Source organism: Syngnathoides biaculeatus, chromosome 5 (assembly GCF_019802595.1).
Source record: "Syngnathoides biaculeatus isolate LvHL_M chromosome 5, ASM1980259v1, whole genome shotgun sequence".
NCBI classification, from domain to species: domain Eukaryota; kingdom Metazoa; phylum Chordata; class Actinopteri; order Syngnathiformes; family Syngnathidae; genus Syngnathoides; species Syngnathoides biaculeatus.
In genome coordinates, this window is record NC_084644.1 from 18874282 (window position 1) to 18887440 (window position 13159).

A 13159-nucleotide genomic window follows, 5' to 3' on the forward strand; every position below is an offset into this window, starting at 1 on the left:
GCCAATGTGCAAAATACAGTTCCCCCAAAACTATTGGAACGACAAGGTCAGTTCCTTATTTTTTGTTGTATAGACATTTGGGTTTCAGATAATATGGGGCTATTAGTAGTTATGTTTCAAACATAAAAAAACCAAAACGCTAAAACACTGCAGTCTCATAGTAAATTATAAGATAAAGTATAAAAATTTGCTTTAAGATTTGTTTAAAAGATGTACAGTGTGGGAGGCTTTCTTAATATCTCAGGAGAGGTTATTCTTTAGCGATGGACCAGCAAAAGAAAAATATGTTTTACCTCTGAGCCTTTGTTTCATCTTCAGCTCTTAATCTCCATACGCGTCTAGTCCAGAGATCGGCAACCTTCAATTTTTGAACAAATTTGTCGAGCATGAGGCTGCTCTCCAGGTAACTAATCAACGTATCTATGAGATCTGTGCCCGGCTGGAACCGTGGCTAGCATCCCAAGCTAGCGCGGTTGCTATACCGACGATGGTCACTCCGCCAGTCGCTCCGAGTCTACCCGTTCCGCCTGTTACAGAGCCCTCCCGTGCCGGCATAACTCCGCTCTCCCGACCAGAATGTTTCTCAGGTGACTCCGGCAACGTTAAGCCCTTCCTGGCGCAGTGCGAGCTCCATTTCAAACTGCAGGCGTCTGCTTTCCCCACGGACTGCTGCCGGATCGCCTTCGTCATTACCCACATGACGGGAAGGGCGGAGGCGTGAGCCACTGCAGAGTGGAGTCGCAACTCTGAGATCTGCCGTTCATGGACGACGTTCGTCTGCGCGCTCACCCAAGTATTCCAGTACGCAACTCCGGAACGCAAGGCGGCGGCCTCACTCATGACAATTCGCCAAAGCCGTCGCCGCGTGTCGTACTACGCCATTGAATTCCGGATCTGGGCTGCCGAGAGCCGGTGGAACAAGGAGGCCCTCCATGGCGCCTTCTACAAGGGACTTTCCCCACAGATCCGTGGCCACCTCGTTGCCGTGGATCTTCTGCCTTCGCTGGACGCCCTCATCGCACTGGCCCTCAAGGTGGCTCAACGGGTGACCGTGGAGGGGCAGATGGACGGCATGATGGAGGAGGAGACGGAGAGGGGCAGTCCGGTCGCTTCCTGGCCGCCCACGTTGCCTTCTACGTCAGAACCCATGCAAGTGGAGGGGCTCTGCAGCCCAGCGGAGGAACGCTTACGCCGGCGACGAGAAGGTTGCTGTTTCTATTGTGGTCGTCTGGGACACTTAATCGCCCGCTGTCCGGCTCGGCCGAAGCGCACCGACTTTGGGATCTCGACGACGGTGAGTGTGCGGTATACTGTTGCTAAGTCGGGGCGGTCGCTTTTGCACCTCACCGTAGGGACAGACTCTCACTCGTGCTTACTGACCACGTTCATTGACTCCGGTTCAGATGCTAACCTTATAAATCCTTGGGTGGTCGAAGCGTTGCGTGCTGCGACCTTCCCCACACAGCATCCTCTTATTGCTTACGCCGCCAACGGCAAGTTCCTCTGCCGGGTTACACACCGCACACAAACCTTACGCATGGACTTTCCAGACACACACGAGGAGTGCATTAGTTTCCACGTATTTAACTCTAGCAGCAGTGATATAATTCTGTGGAGCCCGTGGCTCAAGAGACACAACCCCCACGTTGACTGGGTCACGGGTCGGATAATGGCATGGAGTGAGGACTGTCACAACCAGTGTCTCGCCGCCGGGGAGGACGTACGGATTCAAGTTGCTGAACTTAGTACCGCCTACGAATTAGCCATGGTGCCCTCTTGCTACCATGATTTAAAGAAGGTTTTTTCTGAGTCCAAGGCAAAATCTCTGCCGCCGCATCGGCCTTATGACTGTGCCATCGAACTCCTCCCGGGTACCTCACCCCCCCAGAGGGAAACTGTTCTCTTTGACAGGGCCAGAGCACCAGGCAATGAGGGAATACGTCGAGAAGTCCCGGGCAACCGGACTCATTCGCCCGTCATCATCACCAGCCGGTGCAGGGTTGTTTTTCATTAAGAAGAAGGATTCCACTTTGCGACCCTGCATCGACTACCGAGGACTGAATGACATCACGGTCAGGAACAGGTACCCCTTGCCCCTGATCGCTACGGCTTTTGAACTCCTCCAAGGAGCCCAGATCTTCACCAAACTGGACTTGCGGAGTGCTTATCATCTGGTGCGGATTCGGGAGGGTGACGAATGGAAGACGGCTTTCAACACTCCCACGGGGCATCACTCGTAATGCCCTTCGGACTGACCAATGCCCCGGCCGTCTTTCAAAACTTCATTAATGACATGCTTCGCGAGTTCCTGAACAAAACTGTATTCGTATACCTTGATGACATTCTCATCTTTTCAGCAGACCTGACCTCTCACATCCAACAGGTCAGAGAGATGCTCCGGCGTCTGTTGCAGCACCAGCTGTTCATAAATATAGAAAAGTGTGAGTTCCACCGAGCATCCGTGTCCTTCCTGGGCTTTGTCCTGGCAGAGGGAGAGATACGTACGGACCCCGGGAAGGTCGACGCGGTGCTGCGGTGGCCTACCCCCGCCAGCAGGAAGGATGTATAGAGGTTCTTAGGTTTCGCTAATTTCTACAGGAAGTTCATAAGGAACTTCAGCTCCGTGGCCGCTCCTCTGCATGCGCTCACCTCGCCACACACAGTCTTCGTGTGGTCCAGGGCCTGCCAGGAGGCCTTCAGCAGGCTTAAGGCAAGTTTCACCGCCGCGCCCATTCTCATTGTTCCGGACCCAGATAACCAGTGTAGGGTGGAGGTTGACGCATCTAATTCGGGAATCGGAGCCATCTTGTCTCAGAGGAGTCCCAAGGATGGAAGGATCCACCCGTGCGCGTTCCTGTCCAGGAAGTTGACCCCGGCAGAAAGAAAGTACGACGTGGGAGATCGGGAACTGCTGGCGGTCAAGACTGCGTTGGAGGAGTGGCGGCACTGGCTGGAGGGCTCGCAAGTGCCGTTCGTGGTCTTCACTGACCACAAGAACCTTGAGTACCTGAAGTCCGCAAAGCGGTTGAACGCCCGCCAGGCCAGGTGGGCCCTGTTCTTCACCCGCTTCTACTTTACTCTATCCTTCCGCCCAGGCTCCAAGAATGGCAAACCGGACGCACTCTCACGGATCCATGAGGGAGGGTGCATGGAATCAGAGGCCGCTCCTATCCTGCCAGAGGCGTGTTTCGTGTCCGGCTTCACCTGGGCGGTCGAGTCGTGGGTGAAGGAGGCCCTGGGAGAGACTCCGGCACCAGTGGATTGTCCGTCGGACCGCCTTTTCATCGTTCCGTCGCTGCGGGGAGACGTCGTCAACTGGGCCCACACCAACAAGACAGTCTGCCACCCGGTATGGCAAAAACGCGTTCAGTGGTCGAACAGAGGTTCTGGTGGCCCAACCTCAGCAAGGACGTGAAGGACTTCGTCAATGCCTATCCGGTATGTGGGGCCAATAAGTCGTCCCGTTTACGACCGGTAGGAGAGTTGCGGCCTCTGTCCATCCCTTTCCGCCCGTGGTCACACATCGTGTTGGACTTCGTCACCGGCCTGCCGCTCTCTCAGAGTAACACTGTTGTGCTGTCTGTGGTGGACCGATTCTCCAAGATGGTTCACTTCGTGCCACTTCCGAAGATCCCGTCAGCCAAGCAGACAGCCCAGCTGGTATTGGACGAGGTCGTCCGCTATCACGGGTTCCCCCAGGACATCGTCTCGGACAGAGGCCCACATTTCAGCGCCCGCTTCTGGAAGGAATTCTGCACCCTCATCGGGGCTTCGGCCAGTCTAACTTCGGGCCATCATCCGGAGTCTAACGGCCAAACAGAGAGGGTAAATCAGGAATTAGAGACCGGGCTTCGATGCTGGGCGTCCAGGGACCAGAGCACGTGGAGCCAGCACCTCAAATGGGTAGAGTACGCCCACAACTCTCTGCCCTCCGCTTCAACAGGTATGGCTCCACTCCACGTTGTGCACGGCTATCCCCCCTCTCTGTTTCCCCCCTTGGCCACAGACTCCGTGGTGCCGTCGGCCCTGGCAGTGGTGCGGCGCTGCAAACGGACCTGGGAGGCGGCCCGGAGGACGCTGCTGCGCATGGGCAACATCTACAAGTCCGCAGCAGACCGCAAGAGGAGAGCGCACCAGAACTCAGGGTGGGGCAGAGGATGTGGCTCTTCACTAAGGATCTTCCGCTGCGGATGGAATCCCGCAAACTCGCCCCCAGGTTCGTTGGTCTGTTCCCAATCATCAAAATCATTAACCCGGTCGCTGTATCACTTAGATTACCCAGGTCGATGAGGGTGCACCCTACATTCCACATCAGCAGACTACGCCCCGATCGTCCTTCGCCGCTGGCCCCTCCGTCTAAACACCCCCCCGCCCTCGTATGGTGAACGGCAAGCCGGTGTACACAGTACCTGGTGGATTGGGAGGGATACGGGCCGGAGGAGCGCTCTTGGATCCTCTCGCGCTTCATTGAGGACCCCTCCCTCGTCGAGGACTTCTACACGGCCCATCCAGAAGCTCCTGGGCTGTCGGGAGCCGGTCGTTGAGGGGTGGGTACTGTCATGCTTCTGGCATCCTCCCCAGGCTGGGTGTGGTCAGCCAATTAGTCGACACACACCTGCACCCTGGTTTGGGCTGAGTACACCCGGTACTTATAGGACATGGGGGACAACTAGTCCACCGCCAGATCGTTGAGCTTCATGTCCCGTTCCAGCACTCTCGTATCCCTGATCGACAACCTGTGTGTACCGACCTTCGCCTGTTCTCCGACTCACCCCGTAAGCCTGACTCCCTCGACACTTCTGCCTGCTTTGAACGTTTTCCTGTATACCTGACCTGCCGTGTACCGACCCTCGGTTATCCCCGGACCATCCAAGTAAGCCTGCCTCTTCTGCTACTGCTGCTCTTACGGACTGACTTGCTGATCATAGACCTCAGACTGAATAAAGGCTTTTGTACTCTACCTGCTTGCCTCTGGAGTCGTGCATTTGGGTCCGCCCTCGAGCCTCGTCGTGACAAATCCATTGATGAAAGCTCGTAATAGATGATCTATATCTTCCTAAACCATGGAGAGGGGAAAAGTTTTCTACTTAAAGATAACGGACCGTTAGAACTTAGAGCAAGTCAAAGTAAATTACAATCTTACACGTATTACAGTTAGAGGTGTGTGTGTGTGTGGGGGGGGGGGGGGGGATGCACGCGCGCTACGCCACGACTGCTGTAAATAGGAGGTCGGCTTGGAAGGACGCGCCTTTATGTGTTTGCGCTCGACGTATTGGCCACACCTGAATCAAGCGACGAGGTTGATGATAATCGAACGTATTTTTTATTTTATTTTTTTTTGGGCACGCCGTCACATGTTCAATCAAATTGCTTTACGATCGACGCATTTACCACGCATGGTGTAACTGAATTTCTTTTGACATGTCTCATTATGTTGATGACTTATAACGTACATGCGCTCGCAGTACACTAAACAGCTTTTGGCATCACTTCCGTACATGCTCAGTGTGGTTAACTTGCATTTCCTGTTTCTGGGTGAAGACTGATTGTTTAGGAGCAGGCTTGTTTAGTTAACAATGTTTATGAAATAAATATGTAAATTAATGTCAAGACTACACAAAATCATCGACGTCTTTACGTGTGTGATTTTTCATGCTCGACTGTGTAGAATTGAGCGCGGTTGCGCTCGTGAAGTGTGAGTGACTTACTAAACCAAGCCAACTATGAACTATAAATTTGAAAGGTCGCTTGCAGCTTTGTTTCATTTTTTTTTTAATCCCTCAATGATTTCCCTGTCTGTTTTTCTTGCTGTAAAACTGAATTATTGCTTGCAGAATTCCTTTAGCAATGCATGTTGAAAGCTAAATAATGCTCCCAAACAGTTTTAAGGTTAATGTTATGTTGCCTCCGATATTTAAAATAGAGAATTAACTTTTTGTGCATCTCATTGTCTGTGCTTTCATCCTTACTGGCTGTCCCAAGGTGGGATTTTAACATTAAACACCATCTGATCCTGTACTTTCTACTTTGGCTTCCGACCAGACCTTTTTTACTCAAAAAGAGAAAATCTCGTCCAGTTTCACCACTTTTTCTTAAATTATTCACACACCCCGACATTCATTAAAGCAACAGCACCTCTTTTTTTTTTTTTTACTTTTACCATTATTATTGAGAGTAAACACAAGCAGCATGCTCCACGTAGACCAGACTGTGTGGGTGGATGGTTGTAATTATGAGTGTATCCCTTTAAGAGCCCAAGGGCGTGGCGGAGTCAGTTAAACGCAGGAGACTGTGTGCTTACGTGTTAAAAATATAAAAAGTGTCAGGCTGGGGTTCACTGTGCTGGATTGGTTTTCATGTGCGCTGAGAATGTCTGCGTATTTCTACTCATAACAAATTTTACGTCGTTATTTTTCGTGCTTGACTGTGCACATTTGCGAGCGCGTCAATTGACAGTGACTGCATGCTGTAGGACCAAAATAGGATCACTATTCATGAATTCAGGAGACACCAGAATTGGACCAAGTCACCAAAGTTAGCTACGATGGATATTCTTCAGATTGGAGATGAACCAGATGTTGCTTTTGATGTCTTGGCCAAGGATGTGTAATGTAGAGGATAAACTTCGCTATGCACAGTAGTTTATGCACAAATATTTAATGCAAAAAATGTTTGTCAAACAGTGTTAAATATTTATTTAAGACAGCCCTATGTGTTATCAACAGTGTTAATAAAATGTTATGCCATCATTGAGCATTTATTTTAGTTGGTTGAGGGATTTTGTTATGACAATTTCAGCGACCAGGACAAGCGTGTCCTGGGCCTGCCCCAAAATTATTATGGCAGCACATGCACAATGATTATTATTAATGATTGTTGTACGGACAGTTTTTCAAAACAATACAAGTACAAACCTAACAAAATATAAATACAGATAATTCCCAATATTTTGAACGTATGGGTAGCTGCAAATTGGTGGTGCGGATTGTACATTGGTCGAAGGGTTTTCCTGATTTTTTTTTTTTTTTAGGTCAACTTTGGTGGTGCGCATTATACTTGAGGATGCATTATTCTCAAGAAATTACATTGGTTAGGAGGTCAGTTGCAGCGCTCTGAACCAACTGGAGATCTCTGAGGGAGGACTGACTAACTCCAAAATAAAGTGCTTTAAAGTAATCCCTCTGAAACTTAATGAAGAATTACTGTTTGAAAGTGGTCTTGTAAAAGAAGAGGCTTGACTTTAGCCACCTGCCTAAAATGAAAAATCTGGCCTTGACAACATAACTAATTTGCGGATTTAGTTTAAAATCACTGTTGAGTTTAATAACCAAGTTCAGGCGTTTATGTTTTGATAATGTGTCAAGAGGCTCAACTCAAAAGGTGATTTACAATGGGCACTGAGACCATATACCATACCATAATTTCCGTTTTCGTATCATTAAAATAATGTAATTTCTATTATACTTTGATTTAATTCTGTAGCTGTTTCTCCACCTTTAAAATTCAGGAAGCAGAAGATGGACAACCCAGAAGAGCTGTGGTTAAAAGCCAACTTTCTCACAGTTCTGTGCTCATGAACATTGGAAAGTGTTTGCTTTTAATCATCATCCCTCCATTCCTCAACTATGCATCACTGCAAAGAGAAGGACAGATGCTGCTGCCAAAAGGTCTTCAATTAAAAATTTCACATTTCCTCATGATTTCAAGTTTGCTTTCAATAAAGTCAGCACATTAAATTCAACAATGATATTTCTCAGCAATAAATGGTTTTGTAAAGTTCAAACTTTTTGCTTTGTGATCTTATCTAGATGGCCAGATTGTAGATGTTGGCTTGGGTCAAAGAATGCATCTTTTATGTAAAGGACAGGGAAAACCAGTTGGTAATCCATCATGTTTTTCATATTTAAATGAATAATATATATCTGTTACAATTTAGTGCCATATCTCTGTATGTGCCTATTTTATATCATAAGCCTAATTTATCCCTATTTTTAGTTGTACTCGATGCACCAACTGGAATGTCATCAGACATTTGGTTTTATATCCAAGAGAGTGTTGCCACATTAACAAAGGTGAGAAATGAATTCAGTATATTAGATATGTTGTTTGTCATAACATTGTAATGTGCACATAGTCGGAGAGTTTTATTTATCATTCCCATTTGTCTTTTTTTTTTTTTTTTTTTTTAAATTGCATGGCAATTTTATGATAGGGCTGAGTAAATTCACTGTGACAATAGGTCATTCTGTGAAGGGGCTTCTAATTATCAGGGCATGATTTTTCTTTTTCCTGTCTGCTCCAACCACTTCTTACACCAAAATGTTGGGGCTGACAGTTTGCCACATGTTATTTATCCAAAGTACACTATGATCAAAGTTAGGTTGCAGGCTCGCTTGGTAGGATTTTATGATCTAATTTTCAAGACCAATGAAAAATCCATTTACCCATTTCTTCCCTGTACACTGTCCAGGTCTGTACCTATGACCGAATAGGGCTGGGATTTAGCAAGCGTCTGATGCAGAATGAAACCACAGGAACTGAGAAGGTTTGGGGGATTTCCACAACTGGACGGTGATTATCCAAATTCTACAATCCAAATAAGATAAACCTATCCATTATTTTAAGATTATCTGCACAAAAAGATCATTTTTCTTCACAATGTTTGTATTTAGCACATTTGGTCACGTTTTCAATAGGACAAGTTATCATAATGACCCTCAAGCAGGCATGGCTTGGTAGAAGTCTTTTTGATTCTTAAGTCTTTTATGTACCACACTGGAAAAAGGTATTTTACCCTTTGCTGATATTTTTTTCCCCAATATAACTTTAATTCTCTGTGCCTGTGTGGGATTTCTCTGGTTACACCTGTTTCCTCCCACATAGCAAAAACATGTATGGTTGGTTCATTGAAGACTAAATTGCCCGTAGGTGTGAATGTTAGTGTGAATGGCTGTTTGTTTCGATGTGCCATGCAAATGGGCTGAGCTCCGCCAAGCCAGGAGCTTGCTCAGCCGCTTGTCAGACTCCGCGTCATTCCGACCGAAGGACCATCCGAATATTCAACATTATTTTCAACCGAGCGGCGGAGCTCGCTGATGGTGGAGCGAGCTCACGGCTCCACCGCTCTGTATGGAAGTATTCCTCAGTCTTCCTGATCAAACGATACTGCTATTTCTTCATCAGATGAGGATAAATCTAAGAAATCGGCACTGGGCATAATGGTGTCCGATGTAATCGAGTGTTTGGAACAGCACGTAACATGTCACATACTCCCACGTAGGTCATGTGACTCGCAAAAATGGCAGCAACCCTGAAAATGTGTAATTGTAGATAAAAATCTTCTCAAAACACTATTAAATGAGAGAGGATTTGACATCACATTGTCAAGATAGAGTACATATTACATGACTTATTTGATACATTGTTAATGCAAACCACTGGATTTCCCCTGTAACTGAGGTAAGGAGTGCTGCATTTCTTTTGTCCTGGGTTCTTTCGTGGCCTTTGGAATGAGTTATTGCTGTTCTCCCGGGGTAATCTTTGTATCCCAGCTACTCCTGGGAAGGTTCACAACTGTTCCGTAATTTTCTCTTTAGAGGTGAATGGCTTTCCATATGGATCGCTGGAATCCTAAAGCTTTATAACTGAGTTTCGAAACCCTTTCTAGATGGAGAGATGCCAAATACTTTAATTTCTCACGTTTAATACACATTTTCTAGTCCCCCAAAATTGCCTAATGGCAATAGTGCACATTATAGGGAAAATGGGGAAAAAAAGTTCACATTATATAAATGTATGTCATCATTTTGTGGTTATGGAAAAACCTTTCACTTTAATTCCAATATGCGACCTCCCCCAAGCGGTTTTGAAAAAGGTGTGCACTTTCATCGTAATATGTCACCCCCATGTAGTGTTTATGAAAAACTTGAAGCCAAAACTTTCAATCCAATATGACAAACGTACATACGTCACTGCATTTCTGTGCAGTTGTGCTCATACATTTACATTCCCTCGCAGAATTTATTTTTTTTAATGACTGAACAACACCCACCATTAATTTCTTTGTTTTGTTTAATGATAATCCTTTTCTGAAATGGTTGACAGTTTAACATGAATCCCATTAAAATAAAATTTCATCTGTTTCGCTTGGACCTTCACCTTTAAAGAATTTTACCCATCTTACAAATTCTGCCTGGGTAATTAAAAATATCACAACTGTGTTTTCTCATTTCTTAAATATAGGGTTGTGAATTTTAAAATAAGAACAGTGAAGAAAATAAGTATTTGAACATCCTGCTATATTGCAAGTTCTCCCACTTAGAAATCATGGAGTGTTCTGAAATTTTCATCGTAGGTGCATGTCCACTGCAAGAGACTTCTTCTTTTCCTTTCGGCTTGTCCGGTTAAGGGTCGCCAGAGTGTGTCATCTTAGATGAACGCATATTTGTTTGGCACAGTTTTACGCCGGATGCCCTTCCTGACGCAACCCCTCTGCATCAAGCTGGGGAGAGAAGGTTACAGCACCTGGTATTCCCAGGCAATCTCCCATCCAAGTACTAACCAGGGCCAAACCCGCTTAGCTTCCGAGATCTGAGGAGATCAGGTGTTCTCAGGGTAGCATGGCCATAAGCGGTCCACTGCGAGAGAGATAATCAAAAAAGTAAAATCCAGAAATCACAATGTATGATTTTTTTAACGAATTATTTGTGTGATACAGCTGCAAATAAGTATTTGATCACCTGTCCATCTGCTAGAATTATGACCCTCAAAGACCTGTTAGTCTGCCTTTAAAAGTCCATCTCCACTCCATGTATTATCCTGAATTAGATGGACCTGTGTGAGCTCGTTCGCTGCATAAAAACACCTGTTCACCCCATACAATCAGTAAGACTCAAACTTGTAACATGGCCAAGACCAAAGAGCTGTCCAAAGACACCAGAGACAAAATTTTACAACTCCACACGGCTGGAAAGGGCTATGGAGAAAATGCCAAGCAGCTTGGTGAAAAAAGGTCCACTGTTTGAGCAATCATTTGAAAATGGAAGAAGCTAAACATGACGGTCATTCTCATTCGGAGTGGAGCCCAATGCAAGATATCACCCCATGGGGTCTCAATGATCCTTAGAAAGGTCAGGAATCAGCCCAGGACTACACGACAGGACTTGCTCAATGACCTGACAAGAGCTGGGACCACCGTTTCCAAGGTGACTTTTGGTAATACACTAAGACGTTATAGTTTGAAATCATGCATGGCACAGAAAGTTCCCCTGCTCAAACCAGCACATGTCAAGGCCTGTCTTAAGTTTCCCATTGACCATTTGGATGATACAGAGGAGTCATGGGAGTTTTATGATCAGATGAGACCAAAATGGAACTTTTTGGTCATAATTCCACTAACCATGTTTGGAGGAAGACGAATGATGAGTTCCATCCCAAGAACACCATCCCTACTGAGAAGCATGGGGGTGGTAGCATCATGCTTTGGGAGTATTTTTGTGCACATGGTACAGGACAACTGCAATGTATTAAGAAGAGGATGACCAAGTATTATGAGATTTTGGAGAACAACCTCTTTCCCTCAGTCAGAGCGTTGAAGATGGGTCGTGCCTGTGTCTTTCAACATGACAATGACCTGAAGCACACAGCCAGGAAAACCAAGGAGTGGCTTTGTAAGAAGCATATCAAGGTTCTGGTGTAGCCTAGCCAGTCTCCATACCCAAACCCAATAGGAAATCTTTGGAGGCAGCTTAAACTCCGTGTTTCTCAGCGACAGCCCAGAAACCTGTCTGATCTAGATCAGATCTGTGTGTGGAGGAGCGGGTCAAAATCCCTCCTGTAGTGTGTGCAAACCTGGTGAACAACTACAGAAAACGTTTAAACTCTGTAATTGCAAAGGCTACTGTACCAAATATTAACATTGGTTTTCACAGGTGTTCAAATACTTATTTGCAGCGGTATCACACAAATAGATCATTAAAAAAATCATACATTGTGATTTCAGGATTTTTCTTTTTAGATTGTCTCTCACAGTGGACATGCACCTACGATGAAAATTTCTGACCCCTCCACGTTTTCAAAGGGGGAGAACTTGCAATATAGCACAGTGTTCATATACTCATTTATTATTTTCTTCACTGTACCAGTAAATAGAATAACGAAAACAAAGTAGTGCATGTTCATATAAAGTGCGTAAATTCAGACTGATTCTTTGAAAACTAACAGAATACAGATACTTCATGTTTTTATCATAAAGGTAGAGGCAAAATCATGCATTGTAAAATGGATTATACATGGGTAGAGGGGTTATTCAGAATTTCTAGGTCACCTTTGGGGGTGGGTATTATACATGAGAAATTGTACTTCATTTCTCAATTTTGAATTTTGTTGAAGGTTTCTTAAATCTGGCTTACTTTATTTTGTCAGATTGATTATGTTGAATTTATTAGGTGATTGAACTGTTCTGGAAGTAATTAAGTTTGGGTGTGATCAGTAAAAATTAGCATTACCTTTTTTTAAACAGGCCCTGGTAAATTGGATTTTTTCCTCCTAAATAAATTAAATCACTCAAATACAGCATATTAAGGTCATATGGGTTAAAATTGTCTATATTTGTTTGATGATCTTAAACTAGGGAGACTGCAAAAATATAAGCATTTGTCAAGGGACCAATACATTTTCGCTGCACTGTACATTTGCTCCCAATTTTTTTTCAACACTTTGGATTGGTTAATACCATGTAGTAAAATAAAAGAAAAAACAAAAAAAAAAATGGGGACTGACCATTCGTATCGATTTGTGAAAAAATATCAAACTGACCATATTTTTCCATACAAAGTTTCTGACCAAATGTGACAAAACGGATGTGCAAGACATTGCCTAGTTCAGTGGTTGTCAATCATCAGGTACCACCTCAAAATATATTTAGCTCTCCTATAAACCTATTATAACCATAAAATACAGTACAAAAATGCAAAGACCGTGGTTTTAGTGATAATAGCATATTTTCTGTACTTAAGTAAAAATTTAAAATTAAAAAATATACTCCACATAATGAGTACCATAAAAAGAAAAATGATTCTACTGGAAGAAAAAATATTTAAATAAAATCTTGCATATTTAAAAACTTAACTCTATTATTTTTGATTGTGTTTGGTTTTAA

The 13159-nt window shown here is 44.9% G+C and overlaps 1 protein-coding gene and 1 pseudogene across 1 annotated transcript in view; one reads left to right on the forward strand and one right to left on the reverse strand.

Annotated features, from left to right (window-relative positions):
- Positions 1–13159, forward strand: part of si:dkey-122a22.2 (uncharacterized) — a 48946-nt gene that overhangs the window by 5877 nt on the left and 29910 nt on the right. Inside the window, exons 2-5 of the mRNA XM_061820576.1 lie at positions 7508–7667; positions 7809–7880; positions 7996–8072; positions 8471–8571. Of these exons, the coding sequence (XP_061676560.1) occupies positions 7508–7667; positions 7809–7880; positions 7996–8072; positions 8471–8571 (410 nt within the window). The remainder of the gene's footprint in view (positions 1–7507; positions 7668–7808; positions 7881–7995; positions 8073–8470; positions 8572–13159) is intronic.
- LOC133501552 (5S ribosomal RNA) lies at positions 10513–10631 on the reverse strand (annotated as a pseudogene).